The sequence below is a fragment of the Sinocyclocheilus grahami genome, unplaced genomic scaffold, assembly GCF_001515645.1.
Source record: "Sinocyclocheilus grahami isolate Dianchi unplaced genomic scaffold, SAMN03320097.WGS_v1.1 scaffold177.1, whole genome shotgun sequence".
NCBI classification, from domain to species: domain Eukaryota; kingdom Metazoa; phylum Chordata; class Actinopteri; order Cypriniformes; family Cyprinidae; genus Sinocyclocheilus; species Sinocyclocheilus grahami.
The window spans coordinates 947,046-975,044 of NW_015505356.1; the positions used below are offsets into that span (position 1 = coordinate 947,046).

The 27,999-nt window shown below is 35.7% G+C and overlaps 1 protein-coding gene across 4 annotated transcripts; it reads right to left on the minus strand.

Annotated features, from left to right (window-relative positions):
- Positions 1 to 91: 91 nt before the first annotated feature.
- On the minus strand, positions 92 to 27,986 carry LOC107593936 (tyrosine-protein phosphatase non-receptor type 11-like). Of its 4 annotated transcripts, XR_001610125.1 has the most exons (17): positions 19,556 to 19,804; positions 15,384 to 15,506; positions 8,544 to 8,738; positions 7,381 to 7,573; positions 7,180 to 7,296; positions 6,439 to 6,552; positions 5,970 to 6,066; positions 5,756 to 5,835; positions 5,446 to 5,601; positions 4,886 to 5,017; positions 4,366 to 4,520; positions 4,128 to 4,195; positions 3,889 to 4,040; positions 3,318 to 3,418; positions 2,832 to 2,951; positions 1,827 to 1,864; positions 92 to 1,568 (listed from the first exon to the last, which is right to left on the minus strand). XR_001610125.1 is itself a non-coding variant. In XM_016283837.1 (16 exons), the coding sequence occupies exons 1-15, from the start codon at positions 27,757 to 27,759 to the stop codon at positions 2,870 to 2,872; spliced, it is 1,779 nt and encodes a 592-aa protein (XP_016139323.1). In that variant the 5' UTR covers positions 27,760 to 27,986; the 3' UTR covers positions 92 to 1,568; positions 2,832 to 2,869. The 4 variants fall into 4 exon arrangements, 3 of the variants coding, with proteins under 3 accessions (XP_016139323.1, XP_016139322.1, XP_016139324.1); XM_016283837.1 differs by lacking the exons at positions 1,827 to 1,864; positions 19,556 to 19,804 and adding an exon at positions 27,746 to 27,986; XM_016283836.1 differs by lacking the exon at positions 1,827 to 1,864.
- Between the last annotated feature and the right edge of the window lie 13 nt (positions 27,987 to 27,999).

The following is a 27,999-nucleotide window of genomic DNA, read 5'->3' on the forward strand; positions in this document are numbered from 1 at the left end:
AAAATAGAATTTTTTTTAAATATTATAAAAGTCTTTATTTTAATGAATGGATCCTTGCTAAATAAAAGTATTAGTTTCTTAAAAAAAAATAAAAAATCTTACTGACCCCAAACCCTTACTGACCTGGTAATGTATATATAACATCTTATGACTGCTGACCTCTCCTAATAATAGCTACGTGTGGATTAATTTACGGCCATGTTTTAAATTACTTTTTTCGCCCTACACAAATCTATTTCTTTAATCTTAGCTGCAGGCCATCTGGCCTGCCTCCTTTTTAGTTAAAGTCTCCACCGAAATGCATCCTGACGTACCCCCTCCCTTGTAGAGGTTTAGTAACACCACTTTTTTATTTTACGTTTTTTTTTTTCATTTGAAGGCCTCCTCAGTGCAATCATCACAACCCGCTATTTACGTAAAGAGCTTTATCGGGCCATTTATACACACATACCCTGTTTATATGTGATAAAGGAGCTTAATGTGTCTCTTAGGATGAAAATGTGGAATAAAATAGTCAAAAATACGAGAAATGCATTTTATAAAAAAATGCCAGGCCTAGATTTCATAATCACATTCACAAATATCACAAGAAAAGATACAATTGCTCTAAAGGAATCATAGTTGCAAACAAAATTACTATTAACAAACAAACAAAACCCTACCTAATAAAGGCTCACCTGATGTTTTCAGAACAAGAAAGCCGACGCATAGAGGGAGGAGCACGTTGATGAAGAGGCAGCCTGATTGGTTGATAAGCCTTTGATTGACAGTAGCACTTGACTCCCTCCGACTGTTCATTAGCCTGGAGGTAATGCTCAATAAAAAGGCATCAAAGCAGAAGCTTTTATGAATATGATGTACAGGCTGCTAATTGGCACATACTGTATAGATTCTACCACACTGTACCAAATCAGCCCATTTAAAACACCTACTTACATAAGGTATCCAAATCATTGGTCGAACTTTATTTTGACCAATCACCTCTCATATGCTCTGAAAAGAAAAGGGGGGATTCTTGACGCTGGGCGTTGTACTTCTCTTCTTATATCACCGTGCCATGAGCATCACTCAGCGGAGCGTAAATAACCGCTGCTTCTGAGATATATATCAAAGGTCTTTGGTTACAGTAGATGACATCCAGTAGACAAAGCAAGGTCTGGAAACAGCCGTAGACAGCATGGAAATAGCGTAGCTTCATCCAAAGTTACGTCACTGAGTGTAAATATTCATATTTCATGTATATTTCACACATATACAAACCATCATGTAGCTTAGTGCAGAGTAGAGAGGCTTGTTAGACTAGAAGTGGGGAGAGAAAGCACCAAGTCACGCGTCCTTTGCGGGAACAATTTCAGCTGCTGCTTAGGCACTTGGTTTTGGAGTGTGAGTTTCTTAGACGTAGTCAGTCAGGAAATGAAGAGAGGAGCTGTTGGAGATTTCGGTGGAATCTCAAGCCGAGCAGCTGGGCGGCTTCGCCTCAGTGTAGGTGCTGCTGGTGCCCCCCTCCCCCCAGTGCTGTAATCCAGTGTCGCTCCATGATCAGGTGCTTCTACACAGCACCTCTGGAACTGCAAAGCAAAGGAAGAGAACATTTAGGGATGCATTCTTTAAACAATTGTGCCACTTTCACACATACTTCTTGGTTCTTTTGCAAATGGTAAAATCTGATGCATTAGTTCAGGCAGTGGAGTCATTATCTGGAGTATCTACTGTACACTATACTGTTGCTATAGTAATGATGTAGGCGTCAGCAAGATGCCAAATGACTTTCTTTTACAAAGGCTGAGTATCAAGCTGTCAGTATAGAAAGAGGAGGAAAAATTTACATTTTATGGACACATCCCTTCGTGCCTTCCGACAAATTCTGCAAGACAAAATTGCATATTTTAACTATGGTCCGAAAAATAAAAAAAAGGTTTAATTGAAATCCAAACCACATACTCTATGGATATGATTTGGAAATGTTTTTGCTATTCAGTCTACCAATAACTAACTAGATTTCAGTCAGATATGCCTACACAGATAACTTTAATATAATGCATAATTCCCAATCCTATGAATTATGGGACTATAAAGACCAAAGTAAAAATCTATGAAATTAATACTTATAATAGTCATCATCAGTCATTAAAAAGTAATGGCTGCATTTATTTGATCAAAAATACAGCGAAAACAGTAATAATGTGAAAAATGACAATTTAAAAGAACTGATTTTTATTTAAATATATATTTTAAAATGTCACATATTCCTGTGATGGCAATGCAAAATTTTCAGCAGCCATTATTCCAATCTTCAGTGTCACACGATGCTTCAGAAATCGTTCTAACATGCGGATTTAGTGCTCAAGAAACATTTATTATTATTAGGATTTGTTTGAGGAATAGAAAGTTCAAAAGAACAGAAAATCTATGAATTCTTTTTAAACAAACAAAAAAAGAAAAACAAGAAATGATTATTATTTATAATAAAATGCACTGCTTTACTATTATTTTGCTATATTTTACAGATTGTATTTTATGCATTTATTCGTTTATAAAGTAAGTATTTAGAAAGCATACTAAACCTTTGAAAACATCAGTAGTTGTGAGTATTCTTTGAAGTATGGTGTTATTTTCAAGGCCATTTGGCATACAGTGCTGTTCTGTAAGATTATACTTTTTCTGATGGTGGGCTGCCACAAAGACACAACTCTTACCCCCATCTGTTCCTTACTGTCTTTCTCTCTACTTCAACAGCTTTGATGCAAGTGTGTGTGTGTGTGTGTGTGCGCGCATGTTAGCATGGCTGCAGCAATGTGAAGCACTGTGAGAGCGAGGGTGGAAAAACATACTCGCAGAGTTCCTGAGACGACATCCCACATACAGTATCTTATCTCCTGGTATTGCTGCTGGTGGAGCCCTTTGGATTTTTGATGTTCAAATTCTCATAAACGCCAGAGTCATCGTTCATTCTGTGGAAGTTGAAAAGAAGCGTTACTGAAATAAAGAGGACTGAAATGACATCTATTCGATTATAGGGGTCAAAACGGATGTTCCAAAATAGAAACTGACACTGTTACAAACACATTGTATGACTTGATGTACTGTATGAAGTTGCATATTGTGTTTATTGTTCTAGAGCAACTGATTCAGAGCAGCATCAGAACCCTTTTGATGGAAAATGATTCACTTAGCAATAAATACATTTAGAATTGAGGAAGTGTAGGAGATAGTACAGTTTACCAAAAGAAACTCATTAACTGTTTTCCCGTAACAACACTGTGTGGGCCATTTTTCAAAGTGTGTGTTTGCGTGCACAACAGGAAATCAGCACTTACACAGATGAAGAGCGAGACGAGCTCATGTTTGGCTTGGCTCTGGCATTTGACATCTGTGGGTACTTGATGTTAGAGTACTCTCTCTCCTTTGTTTTATTCCTCTGAAAAAGAAAAAAAAACAAGGAATCTCAAACGTATGCATTTTAATTTATATAAATAAGGGATGTCAAATATTTAAATTCCTTTGTACTTAAGTTAATCAATTCAGTTAACCATTTCAATCAATTCAATTCAGTCTTTTAAAAAATAAAATCAGATTGGATTTAGATTGTTGTTGTTTTTTACTGTATTCTTCACCAAATAAATGCAGCTTGGTGGGCATAAGAGACATTCAAAAACACTGAAAAACCTTTACTGACCCCAAAATGTTAAACGGTAGTGTATATGCATACTGTATCCTACAAACGGCACTGGAGAAAGCTAAATTTATGCAGAAGTTCTCTTCACTTTTCTCAGTTGCGCAAAAAAGTTTTAATATCAAACTCATAAAATAATTATTTTTGATCAACTTTGACAGTCCTATCAGTGAATATGTCGCATTATTATCAGGTGAAATGAAGTGTGTAAATACCTGCTCCTCTTCCAGTCTCTTCTGAGCGGTGTCAATGTATTGCTGAACAGCCATGTAGATGAACTTGTACTGGGCCTCGGTCTGAACCATACCGGATCGTTGCTGGCGCACTCTCTGAATGGTCTTTGGGATGTCGATGTCACAATCCAACCCTTAGAGATTCAGTTCAGTTGTGTTATTTTTTTATCATCCAGAGGCATAAAATTCAATACAGAGATAATTTTGTATAATACAGTTACCTTGTCTGTTTATGATATCAATAAGGATGTCAATTACAATAATTGTGCCTGTTCTTCCAATCCCTGCACTAGAATGACAAATAGAAGTTTAGATTATAGAGCACACAATGAGGGAAAATGTTGTATTTTTAAACAACTGTGTTGACATCTGATATAATCAACTCAGTTCAGCAATTCTTTTTTGTTATGGCCCTCTCAAAACTACATTAGTCAAAGGGATAAGTGAGGTGTGCTATACCTGCAGTGAACCACTATTGGTCCACTCTCTGGAATGGCACTCTGGGTTCTGTTGACTTGCTCCAGGAAGCTCAAGACTCCTCCAGGTTCATTGGGAACACCGTGATCTGGCCAGCTCAGGTACTGATAGTGCCAGATACACCTGGGAGGCTCTCTCTTTATTACAGATGAAAATAAAAACCTCATCAGATTATTAAACAAAATTAAGAAAAAAGACTGCATCTAAACTGGACTTTACTACGTCACTAAAGTAATGTAGAAGGTTCTCTCCAAGCTGCTACTGTAAACAAAAAGGTCAAAGGTCATGCCTGCCCTCCAGTATCATCATCAGAGTGCTAAAAAACCTCATCAGATTATTAAACAAAATTAAGAAAAAAGACTGCATCTAAACTGGACTTGTACAAAAATGTAACATAACACGTCACTAAAGTAATGTAGAAGGTTCTCTCCAAGCTGCTACTGTAAACAAAAAGGTCAAAGGTCATGCCTGCCCTCCAGTATCATCATCAGAGTGCTCTTACCCTGTCTAGACGTGTAACTTCAAGCTCTCGCCGTATGTAGTCCTGAGCTGTGTGTTCCTCAATGTTCTTCACACACACCTTCCCAAACTCCTTTGTTGAATTTAAGTCCGGCCAGTACCGCACACACTTATTCTATAGATAGAATTTTAGTTTTCAGTTACAAAAAATGATTTGTGTTGTACATTTAGTTAAATAGTGATGTTTTGAATTTAAATACTTTTATAGATATTTTTAAAACGGAGTACTAAACTTCTCAAATGAAGCATTAAGAATGTTTTCAAATTTTGAATTACATTTATTTTTTACCTGTTTTTTTATTTTATATTTAATAAAAATAAAATGTTAAATTAACTAATAAAATGTTAAATGAAACGTTAAATTAAGACAATAAAATTATTTTTATTTATTTATATTTTTTACATTTTGCAATTATATGTGCTGTGCATTTTTTGATCATTTCAGAGAAAATTGTGAGATCTTGTGAATTTAATTTCATAACCAACAAATCTACAAAAAAACAAAAAAACAACAACATTGATTCAGCCAGGGCTGGACCTCACCCGTCCTCTCTCCATCTCCTTGGTTGTCATGACAATAACATGAGTGTTTTCCTGGTACACCATTTTCCAGAAGTCTACGACAGTGTTCTGAAGGCAACCCTGAGTGGCGATGAACACTTTCCCTTCACCCATATGACGACCTTCTTCATTCATGCTCTAAATGAAAAAACAATCAATAAGGACTATACAGAACATACAGATTATAAAGAACATACAGTGTGTACAATTATTGATCACAGTTCCAGTAACCCAGCAAAAGCCTGACATTTTGATTGACATGTAAGCGTTATGAGTGAAGCGGGGGGATTACTCGGATATAGTTAGCGTTGATGTAATCGGAGCCTGGCACGTCAGGATCCGCCTCCTTGATCTGCACTCGAGTGGTGTCAACTGCAACAGAGAAAATGATGATCAAAGCTGGAACAAGAGCCCTGGAGATATCTGTTGCTCTATCATTAAATAATGAAACAGATCTGTCCATTAAGAAACCTGAAAAATAATGTACATAAAAGAGAGTAACTCACATGGTAGTATGTTCTTATATCTGTTCTTGTTTTTGTTTTCTGGTTTCTGCCCCTCTTTCCTGGGGTAAAGGAGTTTACATTCTTGCTGCTGTAAAACCTACAGAACCACAGGGGACAAGATAAAGAAAGTAAGGATGAAATGTGGTTCCATGTACCAAGTAATGAACCCTTGAAAAGTATTCATTTTAACTTTGCTGTGTAATGAGATGTTATGTTAAGTCAGCACCCCCTGCAGGAATGTCCCATTTATCTAGACAGTTACCGCCCAACAGGAACTGCAGTTTGAGAGGTCAGCAAGCAGATAGTCTTTCTATAAACAACTCTCATATCAAACACTCCTCTGAGGTTTAATGCGTGTACTACAGCGGAAAGTTAGCTGTCTATTCTTTCAAACAAAACCTGGACTGAATCATCACATCCCATGATGAACAGAAAATATGAGTAGAAGAATGAATATGGACAGAAATACCTCAAATTCTTCCCAGAAGCCTTGCTTGGGTTTCTCCGAGTTGTCAGCTACTTTATTTAATTCTCGTACCCTGTTTTCAATGTTTGCTGCATTTATCCTTGTGGCATTGAATGGCTGGTACATAGAGAAAGAAAGATAAAAAACAACAACAAGAAAATGTAAAAAGGACCTTAAATGTAATTATGAGGGTTAAAAGAGTGACATTTAATTAAAAGGATTAAAGCACAAACACACTTCAAGCTAAACATTTAAAACAAAATATTTATACAGAAATGTTAGTTAGGTCATGTTAGGTTTCAAGAAACGATCCAATATGCTCCAAAAATTAGTATTACTTTTTAAAAATGTTTTGAAAGAAGTCTCTTATGCTCACCAAGGCTGGATTTATTTGATATTATATTGTGAAATATTACAATTTAAAATAACTGTTTTTTTTATTTTAATGTATTTTCAGCAGTCATTACTTGAGTAATTTTTTTATCGAAAGTTACAAATAAATAATTAAATAACTGAAATTGAATTATTTTGTAACATTATAACATTTTACTGTCAATATTTGTGATCAATTTAATCAATCCTTGCTAGTAAAAGTATGATTTTTTTTGTCCAAAAAAAAAAAAAATCTTACTGACCCCAAGCTTTTGAACGCTAGTGTATATTATTTTGCATACTTGTATTTTGCATTCATAATTCACTGTTTGTGTGAAAAAAATATATTGCTTTCAGGCTTGATTTACTCACCTGTTTAAGGTGTACAACAATTCCACTCTTCTCAACCATGGGGTTTTTCTTATAATGCTCCACTAAATCTGCCAAAGTGTCAAACCTCTCCCCTCCTCCTACATCATATTTTCCATCCTGGTAGAAGTGATCAGAATATCTCTTTAAAAAGGCTGAGCTTTCTGTTCTTGAGAAAATGCTGACGTTTTATTCCATATTTACCTGATAACGGATCATGACATGGGTAACTTTAGTCTTGCGGTCTAAATTGTCATGCTTTTCTTCATTAGTGAGGACGGAAAGCACAAAGTCTCCCGGTTTACTTTGGCTCTCTCTCACCAGGAAGCTGCCGGATTTGCCCTTCTCCGTAAGGAGCTTTTCAGCATCTCTCCCTGAGAGATGCCCATGATACCACCTGAGAACAGGTAAAACACAACAATGAGGCACAGAAATACAAATAATGTTTTTCTTAAATACACCGAAATTATTTTTTTCCAGTGATGGCAAATCTGAATTTTCAGCAGCCATTACTCCAGTTTCCAGTGACACATGATCTTTCAGAAATCATAAATGAATTCCTTCTGGAATAAATGATCGGTGTTTTGAAATCTATTAAATAGTAATAATTTAAATAGTAAAAAATCAGCAAAAACACAACAATCATAATCTCTGCATCTAAACACACATGTTCCATGCAATGTTTCATATGCAAACCTTCTCATCGTAATGTAAGTGATTAATAATGGCTGCCCCACCCCCCACAAAAACTTGACATTTTTTACTTGAAATGCACATTTCCAACTTTCACTATAGAAACTATAGTGTAAACTATAGTTTGTGGTCGGAAAATGAACAAATGTAAAGACAGTGTGAGCTGTCATGATATGAGGATATGTGTGGGAGGCACTCGCTCACAAACTGGAAAAACCACAAAAACAAACCATATATTACCTTAGAATGTAAATATGTTTTTCATCGATAATGCTTTATGTATAGAAATATTTCACTTTGATTTCACAACCTAGAGGATGTTGCAGCCAGCCCTATAAACACCAAATCCAAATATGTTTAGGTGAAGGAAGTTACAAAGTACACTAGACTCCAAAATTAGACTGGACCGCTAACACATAAACATCAAACACAAACAGAATCAACGAAGGACCTGTTCCACAGTGCTACAACAAAGTGGTAGTCATGAAATCAAGATAAGCACAGTAAACTGCTGACATACAAACCACAGCCTGACGTGCCATCAGTCTGCTACTCTTCCTTTCCAATGATCAGCCCTCTCTGGGGTTTGAACACTAGGGGGCAGGATTTCTTCTGCCCAAACTGATGCCACTGTCAAGCTCTAAGTGCTCTGGGTGGATCTGGAGCTGCCATACCTCTCAGACGTGGGGTCTTTGCAGTTGAGGGGGTATTTCAGCTCGATAACATCTCCATTGCGTTCCCGCAGGAGGTCGTGCTGCTCGGTGTAGTACTGGACCAATTCAGCCAGCGTGGCAAACTTCTCCCCTCCGTACAGGTCATAATAGTCCCCCGAGTTCTGGATTTTAATATGGGTGACCTCATCGTTCCTCCTGCCCAGAACAAACAGATGGGACACAACAGGGAAAATGGAAGGGAGGGAGGACATGAGGGATGACAGACAGGATGGAAAAGATGGAAAAGACATAACAGTTAGGAGGTTGGCATTAAAAACTGACACATTAAATGCTGATGTAAATATTTTACAATGGTACAGTTATTTAGCAGACATAAATGAGGTTTTATCAAAATAGCAAGAGTGAATAATAATAGCCTTTGAAGCATCAATTACAACAGGCTGACAATTATAAACAAATTCAAATCTGTGTGTAAATCTGCACTGTAGGCCATGATTTACCAGCAAAAGCTTTTATAAATTTAGATAGCCATCATAACATTACATTTTAGCTGTAAAATATGCAGCTATCATTGAAAATTAATTAAATTGTTTTATTTTCTTATTTAAAAAACAACAACAACAATGCGAAATGATAAAAAAAGGTTAAAACAATTAACCACAATTAATCTCATGATCTTTTGCAGTGAACATCATATTCAGTTCCTTTTAAATAAAAAATACAGTAGTAATGCGAGTTAAAAGGAACATAGCTGTGTGGATGGATCTTCGCAAACACTGATAATAATAAATAAATATTAATAATAATAGGTTTACACATTAGATAGTATCAGAACTTCAGAAAAAAAGAAAATCTGTAGGCCATGATTTACCAGCAAAAGCTTTTATAAATTTAGATAGCCATCATAACATTACATTTTAGCTGTAAAATATGCAGCTATGATTGAAAATTAATTAAATTTTTTTATTTTCTTATTTAAAAAACAACAACAACAATGCGAAATGATAAAAAAAAGGTTAAAACAATTAACCACAATTAATCTCATGATCTTTTGCAGTGAACATCATATTCAGTTCCTTTTAAATAAAAAATACAGTAGTAATGCGAGTTAAAAGGAACATAGCTGTGTGGATGGATCTTCGCAAACACTGATAATAATAAATAAATATTAATAATAATAGGTTTACACATTAGATAGTATCAGAACTTCAGAAAAAAGAAAATAATGCTCAATTTATATTTGAGAAAAATGCTAAGACACTGTGATTGAAGACATTCTTATCTACTTAGACATATGAGTATGACCTTAGAGATTTGGAAAAAAAGGGGGTTGAAAACCGAGGGACAAAGTGTTTGGAGCAACCAAAATCACAAATAGAATACACTTAATGGAAAATTACTCTCAGTAGACTTCAGGTATTCTGTCATCAAAACCGTCAAAAACTGCTCTGCAGCTTTAAATGGCAGCGTATGGAAAAAGCAGAAAGGAACACCTGCATAGATATAATCAGCTGTGCTCAGGCACAAAACCACAACTTAACGCTTCGTGAGCAGATCATACCTACAGCAATGCAGCTCAAACACACACACAAAAAAAGTACAGAAAAACTTAATCATGTGAAAAACAGCAACCGATCTAATATGAGACCATGATTCCTCTCCCATTTCATTTCTCTGGCTTTCTCCAGGCATTCATTGCTCTATCCATCACTGGCCTGGCTCATGAAATTGCACTCTTCACTGTGTAATTGCATTATGGAGGTAACAGAGGAGGCAGGGCAGCACGGTGTCTCAGCAGTGTGGGGCTAATGGCTGCTGACTGCAGCAGATGAACAGCTCTGTGCTCTGGGTCCGGTTGGGCTACTAATGCATACACACACACACTAAACTTCATCTATATGAAGTCATACTGTACACTTCTATTGTTTTTCATAATAATACTAATAATACTAATAATGATGATAAATCTGTGAATAACATTGTAAGAAAACAAATATTGAAAAAAATTTAAATAAAATAAAATTATATAAAATATTTTAATTAAAACTGGAAAAATATATCTAAGTGAAGTCTACAAACAATGTTATTTTATAACAGTGAATAAAATAAAAACAAAATGACATAATATTATATAAAACAAAATAATTTTATGAATAATTTTTACAATTGAGACGTCTCTGGATATCCCCAAAAGCTAACTTGTGGAGACATTTGTGGAGACAATGGCAATCCACTTCCCCTAAAATATACGCAAACATAAAAACCTTATCTTACTCTCATGCTCATGTACTTTCTGAATTGGATAAATATCAAATATGCAAACAAATTGAATGCAACTGCCAACTTGCTGTTCTGGTATTTTTATTGGTTTTTATTTTAATTGTATTATTTTATAATAGACTTATAGCACCCTGTCAGATTCCTTCAACCCAAATGTAAATGTTCAGAATGTGTGAATGTGATTCAATCATTTGCATGAGGCTGAACCATGTTCAGAGTCAGAGTAGAATGACTGAGCTCTGGCTACAGTCAGATTCAAGGACGCCTGCTGACTACTTTTATCTTCGAGCATGAGTTCATCATTGATTTTCCTGCTAAAGCAGCCTCTGCAGAAACCAAGAGAGAAACACAATACTGCAACTGAGCTCCTCTCCATGTCCACACTTAAAGGTGCAGTCTGTCACTGTAAAATCACGGTTGCTGGAGCAACAAATGCTTATGAATGAAGAGCATCAACGTGTCTGTGGTCATTCATCTTTGTTAGAGAAACTCTGGGATGAATTTGGCAGTGGTGTTCAGCTATTTTTCTACCAAATTACACGTCTTTCCTTAACACAATCAAGTGTTGCACTTAGGGCCCAAAAATAACACTCGCCAATTGCCAAATTAATGTAACATTGACTTGGGTGAGTAAATGAAATGAGTGAGTTACTCACCAGTAACTTTACTAGGAACTGCAACATAATACACAGTTTAAATCTAATTTTAAGTATGATAATCAGAATCTTGCTGACGTAAGTAACACAAGGCAAATTGACTATAAAGGAAAACATCTGTTGAGTCTTATAACAACTTTTACCTGGAAAATGTACCACTAGAAGGTCATCTAGGGTGCCTGATATTTTTTCTCCAGAACTCCATGTGGTGGCACATATGCAGAAAATTTTTCACATTAGGCTCCCAAAACAAAAAATATGATGAACAAAATCATGTGATTCTTCAAATGTCCATATTTTTGTGATGGAGAGATGGAGAATATCTCATCCTGATAGTCTATCCTATTGAGATATATATATATATATATATATATATATATATATATATATATATATATATATATATATATATATATATATATATATATATATATCATATTGAGCACATGTCCTATTGATTGGACCTAATGGGTTAAACAATTCTGTTTACAAAAGTGTTGCACAACTCATCAGACTGTCAAACATACATTTGCCACCAGGGGGTTGTGAAATAGATGTTTGGCTGCAAAACAATCTTCTACAAGGTTGCCTCAGGTTACACAATACAATGCTATACAATTCCATAGACTTTCACTTCACATTCTCTTCACACTGGGTCTGGATTGATCGTCACTAGAATAAAAGTCACAGTGAAATACCGTATGATTAGAGCTTACTTATCATTTAAAGCAGCTAAGTTATCTATTTATGGAATGGTCTTCTCACATGTCTTATTGTGTGATTGTTTGGAGTCAGGTTTCTCAATTGACTATCAAACCTGTTAGATCCCTATATAAACAAACCTTAAACATTTTAGACAAGAAATCAATCAGATGGCATCATTGCAACATTTTACAAAAATACAGTTTGCTTAGTTTTGACAATTTTATGAATCTGTCTCTTAATATCTTATTAAATGGTTTTTAAATGTGTCAATAAGCTTGCTCCAGATATCATGTGGCAATTAATAGTAAAACAGACCTCCGTGAAGGCACCTCATAAAGAGAAATAATCACCAAAACTATGCCAAACAAACTGCGTCAATTTGGAGCAATTTGGGCAACATGGGGTGGATAGTGATGTCACATGGTCAAAAAAATATTGTTTAATATCTCAAACACCAAACCAGCACAAAAGTTTGTTGTCATAGTTTTGGTGATTATTTCTTTTTATGGGGTGCTAACTTCACAGTGGTGTAAATCAGTGTAATAGAGGCATCACTACAAGAGGTGCAACTACACAGAACTGCATAGTGCCTAAGATAAAAACTATGAAAACACATTTTCAGTTAAAGGGACACTGCTTTGGAACAGTTTGCCAGTTGAACTGAAAATGCAAACGGAATTGAGCATCTTTCTGAGAAATATAAAAAAATGGTTCAAACAAAACCAGGTTTGTGAACATTGATGGTTGTACACAGTCTTAGACTGTTGTTACATTTATTGTACTTGTTATTTTACATTCTTTATGTAATATTTAATTGTATTTTAAAAGCCTAACCAGGGACTGGGGCTGCAAACTAGCCACTGGCTAGAAGCCTGTATGTAGAGCATCTGTAATGTTATTCGGCATTGTCCCTGTTAAATAAACAACCAAATAAATAAAAAAGTTTAACCCAAAGTAGTGCATCAAACTATGCTAACTACTGTGAATGTGAATACAGTTTCAGAGGGTCACTTCCTTTAGCCTGCTCCTGACAGCCATAACAGCCGGACAGGAAACATCGCCTAACACATTTCACCTGGCCCTGACACATCATACGTTACACTGCAGCGCAGTGACTCGGCTCCCAGCATTCTGTCTGCTACTTAACAGTTAACAATAGAGCAGACGCTGAGCAATAGTTTCCACCCAGGAAAAATGGTGAGAGACAGATAAGAGAAACAGAAGCATGGAGGAGGGGAAGATAATGCGCTGGAATCCCTAGGTGTCCATTTGCCCATATGACTCCTCCCTTTATCCCAATAATGCATTTTAAGGGAAGACTTTTCCTCATAACTTTGTAATTACGGTCTTATATACATTATCTACATTAGGCCTGAGAGGCAGAATGGCAGTGAGGCGACTTGTTTTGCTTTCAGCTGATATCTGCATAACTCTTGTACTGATGCATTAGGTCAATTTTATGCTTCTTTATCTACAAATTTGCTCACTACATTCCAAACACACTTGCTATGAAATATTATTTGATTATTATTGTTATTTATTTATTTGTTTTACGGAGTCTACTTACTGTAAGCCATGATATTTGTCACAGATATCAGCTGCTAGTTATTATTGCGAAATAAATCTTGAAAGGGTAATCAGGACCCTGACATAAATATTAATTTTAGTCAAAAAAATCATGTTAGAATACAGAGAATGATAAAACCTCAAAATGATGAATCAGTCGTTTGGACAATGGTCAAAACTCTGTATATTGGTATGGTAAAACCACCAGTTTTTTATAAAGTGAACAGTAAAATAAAAGTAAAATTTTTGTTTTTTTGGTGTTTTGCCATTCCAATACACAGAGTTTATCATTCAAATAAATAATGTGGGCCAAAAACAAGATTAAATATTATGCAAAAATCTTAAAAATCAAGTATAATTAATTGGAATTACAAATATAATACAATTCTGTTTGAACAAAAAGTTATGGGCAATTCCAGAATTTAACAGTTCTGGGAAAAAAAATCCAAGATGGTGGATGATTTCATTTAACATTGTTAAATATAAAAGTTCAAAGTCTGCTGATGTAAAGCTCTAATAAAACCAAACGAGAGAGTTATTTGTGTGCCGCACAGAGTTGCAACCTATCCAGTGCGCTACAAATTGTTCACTTATGAGGTTTCATGATAGTTAAGAAGGCAGCTCCTTGTGTAGGCAGTAGGGAGCTCACTAGGATTTGGAACAGACGTGTGTCTGTATTTTCCAGAAATTTGGTGCTGAAAAGCACAAAACATGTGTCCAACAATACACTAATCAACAGCCTTCACTATTAACTTGTGTAAATACCATGCATCTGATAATCAGAACGAGCTGACCTCATCGCTTCACAGCTGGCCAGATAAATCCGTCTACAGGCAGCTGGGCTCCGGCCCGGAGCCCCTGAAGGCTTGTGGTGGAGCTGAGCCACGTGGCCTGAGTTCTGGAGAACATTAGATGCAGTGAGAGTCTTACCACCATAACCACAAACAGCAGGTCTGGGGCTCCACAGCCTCCACATCTTAAAGCTATTATGAAAGCCTGTTTTTCTCTCTCTCCCCCTGTCCATCGACTCTCCAATCACTCATCGGATAAGCAGCTGCAGTGGCTCACAGACCTGCCCACAAGCTGACACTGTTATCCTTAAGCACCAGCCCAGGGGCAACTTAAAAGCCCTGAGGTTCTGGAAAATGTGAGGGAAAGTGTTATTTATTATTGTCATCCATGTTCGAACCTCTAATACTAATGGCAGCTAATAAAATACTGCTGTAATACTCAATGTGCTTTGACTCAATGCAATGTATTATGTGATAATGCCAATGTTTTTACTATTTAGTAAAGATTCCCTATTGTGTTTGTATTTTATGAAGTAATCTCTTGAGTTTTCACTGCATGAAACAAATGTGGACTTGACATAGAAATCTATGACACAAACAAGCATTTTAATGCTTTACCAGGCATGGAAACAGCCAGCTAGACTAACAAGTACACTTCTAAGAAATCAATAACGCACAGATAAACATTTAACAGGAGAGAAGCAATTCATGCTAAACTTCACAAGCCACAACAGGTCAAAACAACATAATGACCGACATAAGAGTCCTGTGGAATTAAATAGCAGAAGTGCAGCGGGGCAGATGTGGAGGAGTGCACACGACAGGACAGTAAATATGCCGACCTGACAGAGAGAGTGAAATCTCCTGGGTTGCTCTTGCTGGGTCTCGCTAGAAAGCTGCCATGGACGCCCCGTGTCAGGAGCAGGTGTTCTGCCTCGATCCCAGTGATGTTGGGATGAAACCACCTGAAATGAAAGCAAAATGACATGCTCAGCAAAGACATCAAGCCCTGATTATCAATAGCTAAGAAAGCATCTCATGATCAAAACTAAAATATAAATATAAAAAATACGCTAACACTTGTAAACATACAATGGTAAGCTAAAGTCTGACAAAGTCACTTGTACAACATTCTCTTCTGCATTTCTAACTTTTATGCTTAATTTTTATACACTATTGTTGAAAAGTTTGGGGTCAGGAAAAATGTTTTTCGACTTTTTTTCAGCAAGGTGATAGTAAAGACATTTCTAATGTTATATAAATATATGTCAAATATATATGCATTTCTGCATCCCGTGGCTCTCCAAACTCTTTGGCTCCTCCCCTTTGACCCACCCATTCTAGTGATGTCATCAAGCAAGCTTATCCATAGGTATATTTGTGTCCAATTTCAAGGCAAATGCCATTTCTAATCAGTTACGATTGCTGTGTTTGAAAAGTTATTTCCTAATCCTTCGGGGTTGATTGGGAGGGTGGAAGGGGACGAGAGGCCATGTGTAATCTGGGCTAGTGTTGAGCCCCAGCTGTCTGGCTGCCTGCAGCCCGTCTGTTCATACACCGGCTCCCTCACGTGAGAAGGCTTTGTGAATGGCCATCCAGGGGTCAGGAGTAATTTTATCTGTGTGCTGTTTCTAAGCATGTCTGCCTGCTAGGGGCCTTGTGTCTTAATCTCACTTTAAGTGACCACATGCGGGTCACTTACTTTCATCTTGACAGAACTGGGTGAACCCTGATCACACTGTATGATTGCTATTATATACATTACAGTACAAATGTTTGGGTCAGCAAGATTTCCTATAGTTTAAGTCTCTTCTGTTCGCAAAACTGCATTTATTTGATCAAAAATACACTAAAAACAGTAATACTGTGAATAAAGCACAATTGAAAAATTTTCTTTTTATAATTCATTCCTGTATTATTAAATTCTCAAGTGTTGAATTTGATCATACAAATTTTTTAAGGTAATTCTGTTATGCATGAATTAAATGAATATTCAAGATTCAACACAAGTGAAGCAGAATCTGGCTCTCATTATTACAGAAAATAATTCTCAAAAACTCAGCTATATGTAGATAACATTCCCTTGGTGACAATGAAATCAGCAGAAAGGTACAACAAAAAGATACAATAGTACATTATAGAAAACAAATGCTTAAGCTTGCAAAAGAAAAAAAACTTTACTATTTTTGGAGCACTTGAGATGGAACGGCCCATATATTAGATATGAATTTGGGACAAATACAAAACAATAGCATTGTGTGATGCACAGAGTTGAAGACTATGCATGTATAAACAAACATGTGCACGACAAAGAAATTTAAGATTTAGAGTCCTGGTGCATTACTGTGAACAACTCGAAATGTTCTTCAGAATGCCTCAAATGTTGTCTAAAGATTAACTTGTATTTAAAAACAGAGGTCTTAATGAACAGATGTGTGTATTACGTCTTACCCTGATATTGTGATTTTAAACTCTCACTATTCTCCCTCCATCTTTCCACGCAAAGCAAGTGAGCATCACTCACTTCCTCCAGTTCTTCACTGCGGAGGGAGTGTTGTAGCACCCTTGACGTTGTATCATATCATGGAGGGTACCTGTGAGCATTGGTAATCACGGTTTCACTGATCATGAGTCATTGCTTCTTTGATTCTGTTTGTCAAAAGGTCCATATTTTCCCCTCCTGTCACATCATCATAGACATAGTCCTTAACTTCCCTATCTTTTGTAAAGTTTGCCACTAAAGCAAAAATATTAAAATGTATGTGGATTAATAATTCATTGACATTTCTGTGAGCACTTTTCCTCCTGACAGTGACTTTCAGAAAAGCAAGTCCAAGCAACTACATCCTAGAAACAAATTTGTATGCAAATGTATGCACAGGTTTGTAATTGTAACAAAAAAGAATGTAAAAACGCTTACCATAAGTGAGCTACCATACCATATTTAGTGAAAAAAATATTGTATATTAATATTTAACACAATTTAATAAAAAATACACATAATTATACTGTAAAACACTGCAAAATTCTTGGGTTTTGGAAGTAAAACATCCGAATTACCTTATAAATTATGGTAAAATATGTATAACATTCAACAAGACAAGATATGAATGTTTACATTAAAATATTGCTAAAGTTATGATTTTGTAATGTAATTGTGTAATCTTAAGTATTTTGTGTTTGTGTGTATAACAATGTGCACTGTCTATACATGTTTATTAGTTTTTGGAAATTACACGGTTTTAATTGTTTAATAACAGTATATTATCATAAAAATGAAATAAATGATATACCTTATGAAATTTATTGCCACCCTGTATGAGTTTATTTTTTACAGGAAACTTCTGCTAATTTCAGCTGACTTTTTTATTTGATTTATTTTTTAAGAGTGTACAGGGCATACACAAAAGAGATACTTTAATATATCTATACGTCATGAAGAACTGAAATAAAGATATAGCACTAAATGTGGTCTGTGCTGTGTAGATAAACACGTCATCATACATTAGCTGATAATACATGGGCTCAATATCGGTTTTGCAACATTAAAGCAAAAGACTAGAATATTCTGTTTTAGAATATTTAACTGAGCCTAGGGGTGGGCGATATGGCAAAAATATATTACCTTTTTTTTTCAGGAAAATCACGATTCATAATTTTATCACGATTCTTTGTCATATCAAAATATACAATTAAAAAGATTTTAAAAAGTGGGTGAAGATAAAATTCTATCTTTTTATTAAAAAAATACGAACAAAGATACACATTACAAATACACATAATATACGAATAAAACAAACAGCGCTTTATTTTTCAGGTAGAGTAGGTGTATTTAGCAGTAGCATTCAAGAAATTGAATGAACAAATATAAAAATAAAACACTATATAGTATATACACTTCATTGTATAAATGATCCTACATTGATTCTTACAGCAACTGTATTAACATTTTTCAGTCAAGAGCAGTGAGTGATTTTTCTCTGTTTTGTTGCTGAATTATTAACATTAAAGAATGTCAGAAAGAAATGTTTGAATTAACCGGCAAGGCTTTAAAGCTCATGCAAATAATGTACTTTTGTGATTGCGAAGTGCACTGTCCCGTGAGTGTAACTCTACCGCTGAGTTAACATTTGATGTGAATGTATGTCGTGTTGTACACTATATTGAGACGAAAGGGCCAGAACTGCAACTGATAGAATGTGCGCTCTAGCACGATACTACGTTATTTCTTCAAAAGCAGATTGTGGAGACATTCAAATAATTCATTAGAATATGGAAAATTATGCAACCCACAAAAATATATTTTTGAAAAATATTTCTAGAACATCGAAGACTAAAAAAAAGTCAAAAATTTGATTCAATTAGGTCTGCTCATTATGTGCGTGATTGGTAAACATCTTAGTAGATAATTGTGGGATTTGGGGTCATGAGAAAATAAATAAATGGAATCTTTATTTTGCATTGTGGAAAACAGCAGGTGACACTAATCCCAGCTAAGCTGTTATGTATTTTCATAAAACAATGATAGTGGGCTTAGTCTGACCCCTTAACCCTTCTTTTCAGTTCCCAAAACTGTTCTCAGCCCTTCTCAAAAAACATTCTCTGAAACTATAGGAACAGATAACAATAACTTCCCAATTTCACGATAACAAAAATAAAGATTGCAAGTAGCAAAAAACACCAACAGGACAGGTTTCTCTTGTGATGGAGACCGTTTGGTCCTTTACTCGAACAGGAATGTACAGATGCAGACATTAAGGCAAGGATCTGCACGCAGGAACAAACAGCACCAGGTCACTTCTAAGCCTCACTGAGCTCCCAGCAGCTCTCCAGGAGCTTTCCTCCAGCACAACACACACAGCCACAACAAACCACAAACCATCCTGCGAAGTGCGCACACACTCCTGCACAAAAAGCGGCACCGAAAGAAACGCGTAGCGCAATTGCATGTGAAAACGGCATAGTCCGGATACAAAATGATAACAGCAACTAATGCCTCATGTTCCTACCTCACCATTCTGTTTGGAGCCTGTCAGAGCCCCTGCTTTGCTTCAGAGTTTGGTAATCCACGCTCAGTACAGTTACAGAAAGAGGGGGAGCAGGGACTTGTAGGAGTGCTGCTGGTTGGAAAGAGACGTGGGGGTGTTTAATCTGGGATTTGGATGCGTGTGAGCTGCCCTGATAGGAAAGCCAGCCAGTAAAGTCAGCTTTTGAGCAACTGTCCATCCCTCCTGCCTCCCCTTCCTCTCTTGCTCTCTCTCTCTCTCTCTCTGAACGTGACGCAGCGTTGCCATGCTGCCTGACACACTCTTACACCCCTTATCTTTATCTTTGGTACCATTAGGTTTCAATGGAGAGTGGCAGCTTTTGGAAAAAACAGCACTGCACATGCTGCACTCACCGATGAAGGCAAGAGAAAAGGAACGAAAACAAAACAAAACAGAAAAATGTAATGAAATGGTACAGTACAGTACAGTACAAGATTATATTCAGAGAAGCTTGGGTATTTAAGCATGCTGACAAACCATGGACATTTTGTATTTTTATTGTTTTATGGCATCAAATAACCATATCAGTATTTTGGTCTCTTTTTTAGTAAAATTATTGAGCATGCTTCAAAACAAGGTACAAGTAATTCTTGCATTAAGATAACACCAACTTTCAAAAGTTTGGGGTCAGTAAAAGTTTTGGTGCTTTTGAAAGAATATTCTTATGCTCAAATGGTTGTACTGCTTAATGAAGTGTGGAAGATTTTGTAACATGATAAATGCTATTTTTGACCAACTGAATGTGTCCTTTTTGATTAAAATACACTTAATTTAAGATACATACATAAAAGCTGTGGTTGCCGGAATTTTACCTTAAAAAATATGATAGCAACGTTTTAGGTTTTAACTTACATTTACAGTTAAATACTGTAATTTCATTAACTGATATAATGTTAATATACCAACCTTATTGAAGTACTGAAATCTGTTTTGTACCTTTGTAATACACTGATAACCACCAAATGCAGGTGGTGATGAGAAAGTCACATGATGAACCAAAGCCCATCACAAGCAGCTTTTAAATAATAACGTATATAGAAGGTGCACAGTGTCATTCACACAAACATCAAACACCATCATGCTAACACACATGAAACTGAAATAATGCAATAAACATTCATTTAACAACATTAGGTGTAACACACAACCCTAATATACAAAACTGATAAGACAAAAACTAAGAAGAAACATAGTTATTTCAACAAAAAAACATCAAATGTGAAATGTAACACAGGGAATTCTGGGAATGTCAATTTACGGTTATTCACTGTAAATTATACAGACTTTTTCACTTCCAAAAACGGTATACTACCGTAAAATTAATGTCCAATACATGTAATGTCCAATACAGTTTTTCACTGTATATAGTAGGGGAATTTACCGTTAACCATTTAACAGGTTTTTACTGTAGCATTTTTACAGTCTTTTATCGTTAAATTCACCGCCATTTTTTTTACAGTGTACTCTGAAAACAAGCTTTAGTATCTTACACAATTTTGCTTCTCAAGTAAAGTTATCATGTTTTTTGGATGGTTCAATATTTTTTAATTGTAAACAATGATTTTCAATCTTTCAATCTCTTTTATGAGATAAAGCTACAATAAACACAACAGTAACTAAATTTTAAGGGCATGTATACGTTTGAAGGATGATTTGCTCCTGCACTTCCATTTTTTTACAGTGTACTCTGAAAACAAGCTTTAGTATCTTACACAATTTTGCTTCTCAAGTAAAGTTATCATGTTTTTTGGATGGTTCAATATTTTTTAATTGTAAACAATGATTTTCAATCTTTCAATCTCTTTTATGAGATAAAGCTACTATAAACACAACAGTAACTAACTTTTAAGGGCATGTATACGTTTGAAGGATGATTTGCTCCTGCACTTGTGCACTTGCCAGCTTATGCAAACTTCTGCTACTGTAGGTTGCATAAGCAAAAGAAAAACGCTTGCCAAGTAATGAAGTAATTCTGTAGCTAAATGACTGATTTGAAAAAAGATGGAGAATGCATGTGAATAAATTGTACTGGTCAGGCTTATGAAGCTTTTTTCTTCATACTTTGGCACGAGTCACTATGGGACAGAGAGAATTAGGACAGACTGAGTGCCAGGAAACCAGGATTTCCCCAGAATGGAGCTGGACACAATATCATGAGTCCAAAATATTAAGAGTTTAAACCCTAAGCTTTAGTTAAAGCTGAAGTGTGTCATTTTATAATCGCAAAAAATAACATTGACAGGTTTCCCTGCCATCTGCCATTGGTTGGACAAACATACAGTTCAGACGCTCCAAATACACATCCCTGTTTGAGGCTTGAGCCAATGTTGCTATGCCAGGATGCTAAAAAAAAAACACCAATGTTTTCTGCCAAAGAGACAGTTTTTACACTTTCAAGGAATCAACCTACAAATGCCTCACTTCTGTCCATCTCCACATCTTAAACTGGGGCACAAAGTATTTTAAAGTCAAAAGCTGTACACTTCAGCTTGAATTCTTATCAGTTCTCTTTAATGCTTAATCATGGAAGTAATATTGTCCTGTAACTTCCTTTTAAACCTTATACAATCTCATAAGGACACAATAAATGCAATCTGAGGCCATTAGTGTTATAATGGTCAGATTAATGAATCCAAAGGAAGAGCTCTTCTGTTCTTTTAGCTTCCTCTTCGATAAAATAAATGCACGACTTTCTCCCCTGGTTTAACAATTAACAGCCATTGTCCAGCTTGCAGCCTGATACAAATAATAATGAACTCTGGCAAAAAAAACAACAACTAAATTCCAACAAGATGAATGAAAATAATTGACATCGAATGCAGTTTAAAAATAATATAACATTTTTAGTAATAGTAAAACCAACATGCAAATGAGATTTAAAATATCTGAAACATGAATGGCCACAGTCCTCTTTTGTCGCATCCATATTGTCACATTTTGTCGAGTGACACCAGAGACTCTCTTTCTTATGATAACTTGGGGGCACAAACGGGTTGTACAGTGAGGGCCAGAAAGAGAGAGAGCGAGTGATATCAGACAGAAAGTGCTGCAGCAGTGTTCTGACAGGGGAAACACACAGGCCCACGCGCACATATTGAGCTGCCTCTTCCCTCTTGCATAATGTCTCAAGTTCAACACAGTTGGCTATTTAAAGCGGCATGCTCGGTGACAAAAAGCGATATACATAGTACCCCCAACTCAGCTTCAAAGACTCCCTTGCGTCTATATTGGGGGCAGACGGGTCCCTGTGGCTGGATTTTGGTACCGTTACTGATATTTATAGAAAAGCTGATTATGCTGCCACATGTCAGTCTAGCGGTGACATGGTGAGTCAGTTCAAACACACACGGTCCTGTAGTTTGTCTCATTTTACTTCATCTGTTCATTAGCTTACATTTATTTTATGATTTTAAATAATTATGGATGTTTTTAAAATACAAATAATTTGTAACATTATAAATGTCTTTACTGTCACTTTTGATCAATTTAATGCATCCCAGCTGAATACATTTGTGTTAAATTCTTACAACTGATAATTGATAATTGAATTTGACAAGCATGTGACACTGAATAATGGAGTTACAGCTGCTGAAAATTCTGCTTTGTCATCAAAGGAATAAATTCCATTTTAAAATATTTGAAAAATAGGAAACAGTTGTTTTAAATTGTAATAATATTTCACAATATTTCTGTTTTTACTGTACTTTTGATCAAATAAATGTAGAAATGTAAAGCATAAGAGAAAATATTAAACACACACACACACACAGATATAGTGTCAGATATGGGTATATAGCTGCCGCCCACACTGTAAAAAATAAGTGTAATTTTAACTGTAAAATTTTGTAAAAACGCTATGGAAAAAAACTGTTAATAGGTTAACAGTAAGTTCCCGTACTATATACAGAGAAAAACGGTAAAATATCTAACCAGGCATTTCATGTAATTGTACAGTAAAATGCTGTTCATTTTTTACAGTTTTTAGAAGTAAAAATAACAAATAAATGTATAATTTAGTCAAAAACTGTAAACTGATATTCCCAGAATTCCCTGCATGACACTCCACATTTGAAAGTATTTTGTTTAAATAATCATGTGTTTTTTTTATAGTTTTTGTTATTAGTTATGTATATTTGGGCTTTATGTTACATCTTCTGTTGTTTAATGAAAGTTTAATGCATTATTTAAGTATCATGTGTGTTACCATGATGGTGTTTTGTGTTTGCATGAATGACTCTGTGCACCTTCTATATATTAGTATATACTTCTGCTTGTGGCGAAGCTACTTGTGATGAGCTTTGATTCTTCATGTGGCTTTCTCTTTTACCACCTGCATTATTATGGTGGTTGTCAGTATGTTAAAGGTACAAAACAGATCTTAATAGCAGTGTGCATTGTTGAATTTACTGGTTTACATTCAAATTTACTTGTTTGTAAATTACATTTTTATACTGTAAAAATTAGAACACAAATAAATGTGTTCAACCACAGCTGCCAAAATTATTTTGTAAAAACTACAGAATTTTTTTTTACAGTGCAGTTATAGCTATGAGACATTACGGCAGTGAATTTGAGTTAATTGAGTGCGAGTTCATTGATTAACGAAAGTCCCCAAGCACGTACATGTAAGGTCAAATCAATTCACATACATAACTATGGTACATACGCGGTAGCAGTCTCTCTCTCCCCTTACTGAGGGAGAAATATGTTGCCATTTTTGAACTTGCCCTGGGTTAGACAGCCCAAGGACACATGAAACAAAATCTAATGTCAACGATCATATTTAAATTCTTGACAGCTGATAACAACCCTTCCAATAGAAATTGCCTCCTGGAATTGGATTAAGACCTGGCTTTACGCCCTAAAATTGGAATCTAGGAGAAAAACAAGCGATGATTTATGATATGAACAATGAAATGAACAACATCCATATACTTTAATACATTGTCTCCATAATCTATATCATGGATATGGAGACATTAATCTATATAATTCATTTGATCTGATGTGAAATAATTCCTTGATTAATAAATAATGTAGGTTTAGGGCAATGCTGAATAGCTGTAAGTCTACTGGACTGATTTTAAGGGTTCATTTATAAAATGCTAAATGATAATCATCAAGCAACCCATGATATGTAACACTTTTGATTTCAATTTTAACATAAATGTCAATATAACAAGTGGGGATGCACGATATATCGGCCACCATATCGGTATCGGCCGATAAATGCTCATTTTTTCTGTTATCGGTATCGGCCTGATAAGGTGCATCCCTAATAACAAGGAAAATGTAAACTATGATGATCCTGCTGCTTTAAGATTAGAAATGGATGACTGATAAGAAAAACCAAAAAACTGTGTTCTCAGCAAACCTTTGGTAACGACTAGGAGAATTCCTGGAAATTTTGGACAGGCTATCTCATTTCACCACACTGAAGGCAGTTTTCCTGTCTGTGAATTTTTAGCACTACACTATCGGTCCTGTCCTTTCTAGTTTTAGACACACAAGTCAAACTCTCAGACATACTCACCCCAAATACAGACATACTGTTTTGTTTTGTTTTTTGAAAGAAATTAACACTTTTATTTAGCAAGGATGCATACAATTGATACAGTTTCTATTTCAAATAAACGCTGTTCAAATAAACTTTTATTCTTCACAGAATGATGGAAAAAATGTATCACAGTTTCAACAAATATATTAAGCAAAAAAAAATTCAGTTTGGTCATCACATGAATAAATTAAATTTTTAAATATATTAAAATAGAAAACTGTTACTTTAAAGTGTAATACTATTTCACAATATTACTGATTTTTACTGTATCTTTGCCTCGGGTGAGCATAAGAGACTTCTTTCAAAAACATCTTACTGACACCAAACTTTTGAACAATAGTGTGGATGTAAATGGAGGGAAAAATTAGTTAACTTAAGTGTTTTATAGCACTGTTCGCAAATTTTCTTATTAATTTATTTGTCTTTTAATGCTTTTTAAAAACAGCACTTTCGTCAACTCATGGTTGTTATTAAATGTGCTTTAGAAAGAAAGAAAGAAAGAAAGAAAGAAGTTTGGAAATTGACAACATGTGACTATTTTCGTGCAACTAAAATATTCATGACCCCACAAAAATAACCACGCAATGAGCCATCTCTTCCTTTTTCCTCTTTCCTTTACACGCTTACACACATGCACACAAAATATGCTTTATGATCTAGAGAGAAAGAAATAACAATAATTTTTTTAAAATGTAGCAGGTGTGCTTAGTGACCAAGAAAAGGCCTTCCACATTACATGAAGATAATAAAAAATAAATCTCTTTTGGCCTTCCCAGAACTAGGAGCAGTTTAAATGTTCTTTAAGGCAATGTGTTAAATATGCATGAACACTGAGCTAAGTAACTTTGTTAGCCTCCTCTATGCAAAACCTCTGTGAACAATAAAACACTTGTAAGCGTAATATATGTAAAACCTCTACTGAAATAGCCCAGGTAACTGCAAATCTGCAAAATGCACAGTTCAGGTCCCTGTCACTTTAGCACATTAGACAGATTCATCCTCTGTAATGCACTGTTAAGTGAGATCACTTTTCATACCAGTTAAAGGGTCATCATTTACTCACCCTCATGTTCTTCTAAAACTGTACGACCTTCTTTTTTCAGTGGAACACAAAAGGAGATGATCGTCTCAGTCAACATTCCCTTTCATTGTATGGAAAAAGATGCAATAAAAGTGAGGTTTCTAACATCTCTTTCTGTGCTTCGCTGAAGAAATAAAGTCACACAAGTTTACATGTTTGGGTGAACTATTCCTTTAATGAGATGAGAAGGACATCAGTAATCATAATCTAATGATGCTAATAATAGTCAATGGTAATTGTTGGCAGCAGAACTATTTATATAACAGATGATGTAAAGGCAGAGTAAAGGCCAAAGGCTCACAGACTATTACTCTGACAAATGAAAGCTGCCGGTGAAGCCATAACCAGCACTGAATCCTAGAACATGCTGTGCTAACGGTTAGTGCATGGATAGTGCAAGCATAAAGCAACACTGAGTGTTGTTGGCATACCGTATGTTGTTTACCCAAGGCCACCTGTGCAAACTCTCACAATAACTGATGTGTGTTTCAGCTCTTTGTGTGTGCATTAACCCAATGAATCTCTAGATCTGTTTATGCAGATATGACACTTAGAATATACAAATCATATGTTCAACTTTAGGAAACAAAACAGCGTCACACCACACTTATCCTTGGGTTAATGTCTTTTAAACGCCGACTAAAGGCCTGTTTTAACCCTGGCTAAATTTAAAACCCATTCTCCAGAGATGTTTAGCAACATACAATTAGTTATAAAATGCCTCTTACCTTACTAAATATTCATGCGCTTTGTACAGTAGTAGTCGAAACTTTCTCGCGCTGTTTACACACTTTTCTGTACAAACAGTCGTTAAAACAGGTCGCGTGCTGCATTTGTCCAATCAATTTTACTGACCTCATACATATGCAAATAAGCACGGAGTTTCAAACATACAGTGTAAAATCTACCCAGAAATAATGACTAGCCAAGGATAAATTGTGAACATTGTGAAACATGTCACAAGATAACCAAGGACGGCAAAATTTTAAAGTAATAAATTATTTGCAGCTACATTTACAAATAGGCTATATTCTATACATTCTATACAGATATATACAGTCTGTCATCCATCTTTAATATTTTAAATTATTGTTTTAGCACACGACGTAGCCTACAGTAAATACAGTAGGAGGTCATTGCCATAAGTCTCCTAATAAACCGCCTCCATAAACTAATGAAGCAGTTTAAATACTGCATTAGAGAGAGAAACTGTTACAGTGACTTTGCGCTGATTATTCACATTCAACATCCGGTAGGCGAGAGCGATGCATACAATCTACATAGCCAATGCTACTGAAATAAACGAAAAAAAGACTATAACTATTCCTAAATAGTCTATTGTATAAAATCGTTGAGCGAAGCGAACACATTTGCAGTATAATGGGCCGGAGAGGTTCAGGAGCCTGGAGTAAAGACTCCCGACTTGAGCTTGAGCTGCGTGTCGTGCTCGATTCATTCATACAGTAACAGTTACCATCATCACCCGCTCTTGCTGTTTTAATGTAGCCTTCATCTTACCTTCGAGACGTCATCGCCGTCCTAGGGTGCTGTCAGATGTTAAAAGTGTGTGTGAGCGGACTGAAGGGGAAAGTGTGATAAACTGATCCTGCCTTCGCCGAGTCTCTGCAGCAGAGCCGAGCGCGAGCGAGGGGCGTCACACAGCGCCCGACTCTCACTCACTCTCTCCGCCTCTCCGCCTCTCACTGACAGCGAGGACACAATACTCACAACAGACTGGAAAAACTTTATCCGGCCGGTTCAAAACTAGTCAG

Bases quoted from the DNA above. Each gene is read 5' to 3' on its own strand.
- LOC107593936 (XM_016283836.1), bottom strand. From the start codon at position 19,767: ATGGACAGTTGCTCAAAAGCTGACTTTACTGGCTGGCTTTCCTATCAG. The intron at 7,297-7,380 runs GTAAATATGGAA...CACTTCTACCAG, and splicing joins ATGTCATGATCCGTTATCAG to GATGGAAAATATGATGTAGG. The intron at 4,521-4,885 runs GTAAGAGCACTC...TCTGTAATAAAG, and splicing joins AAGTTACACGTCTAGACAGG to AGAGAGCCTCCCAGGTGTAT.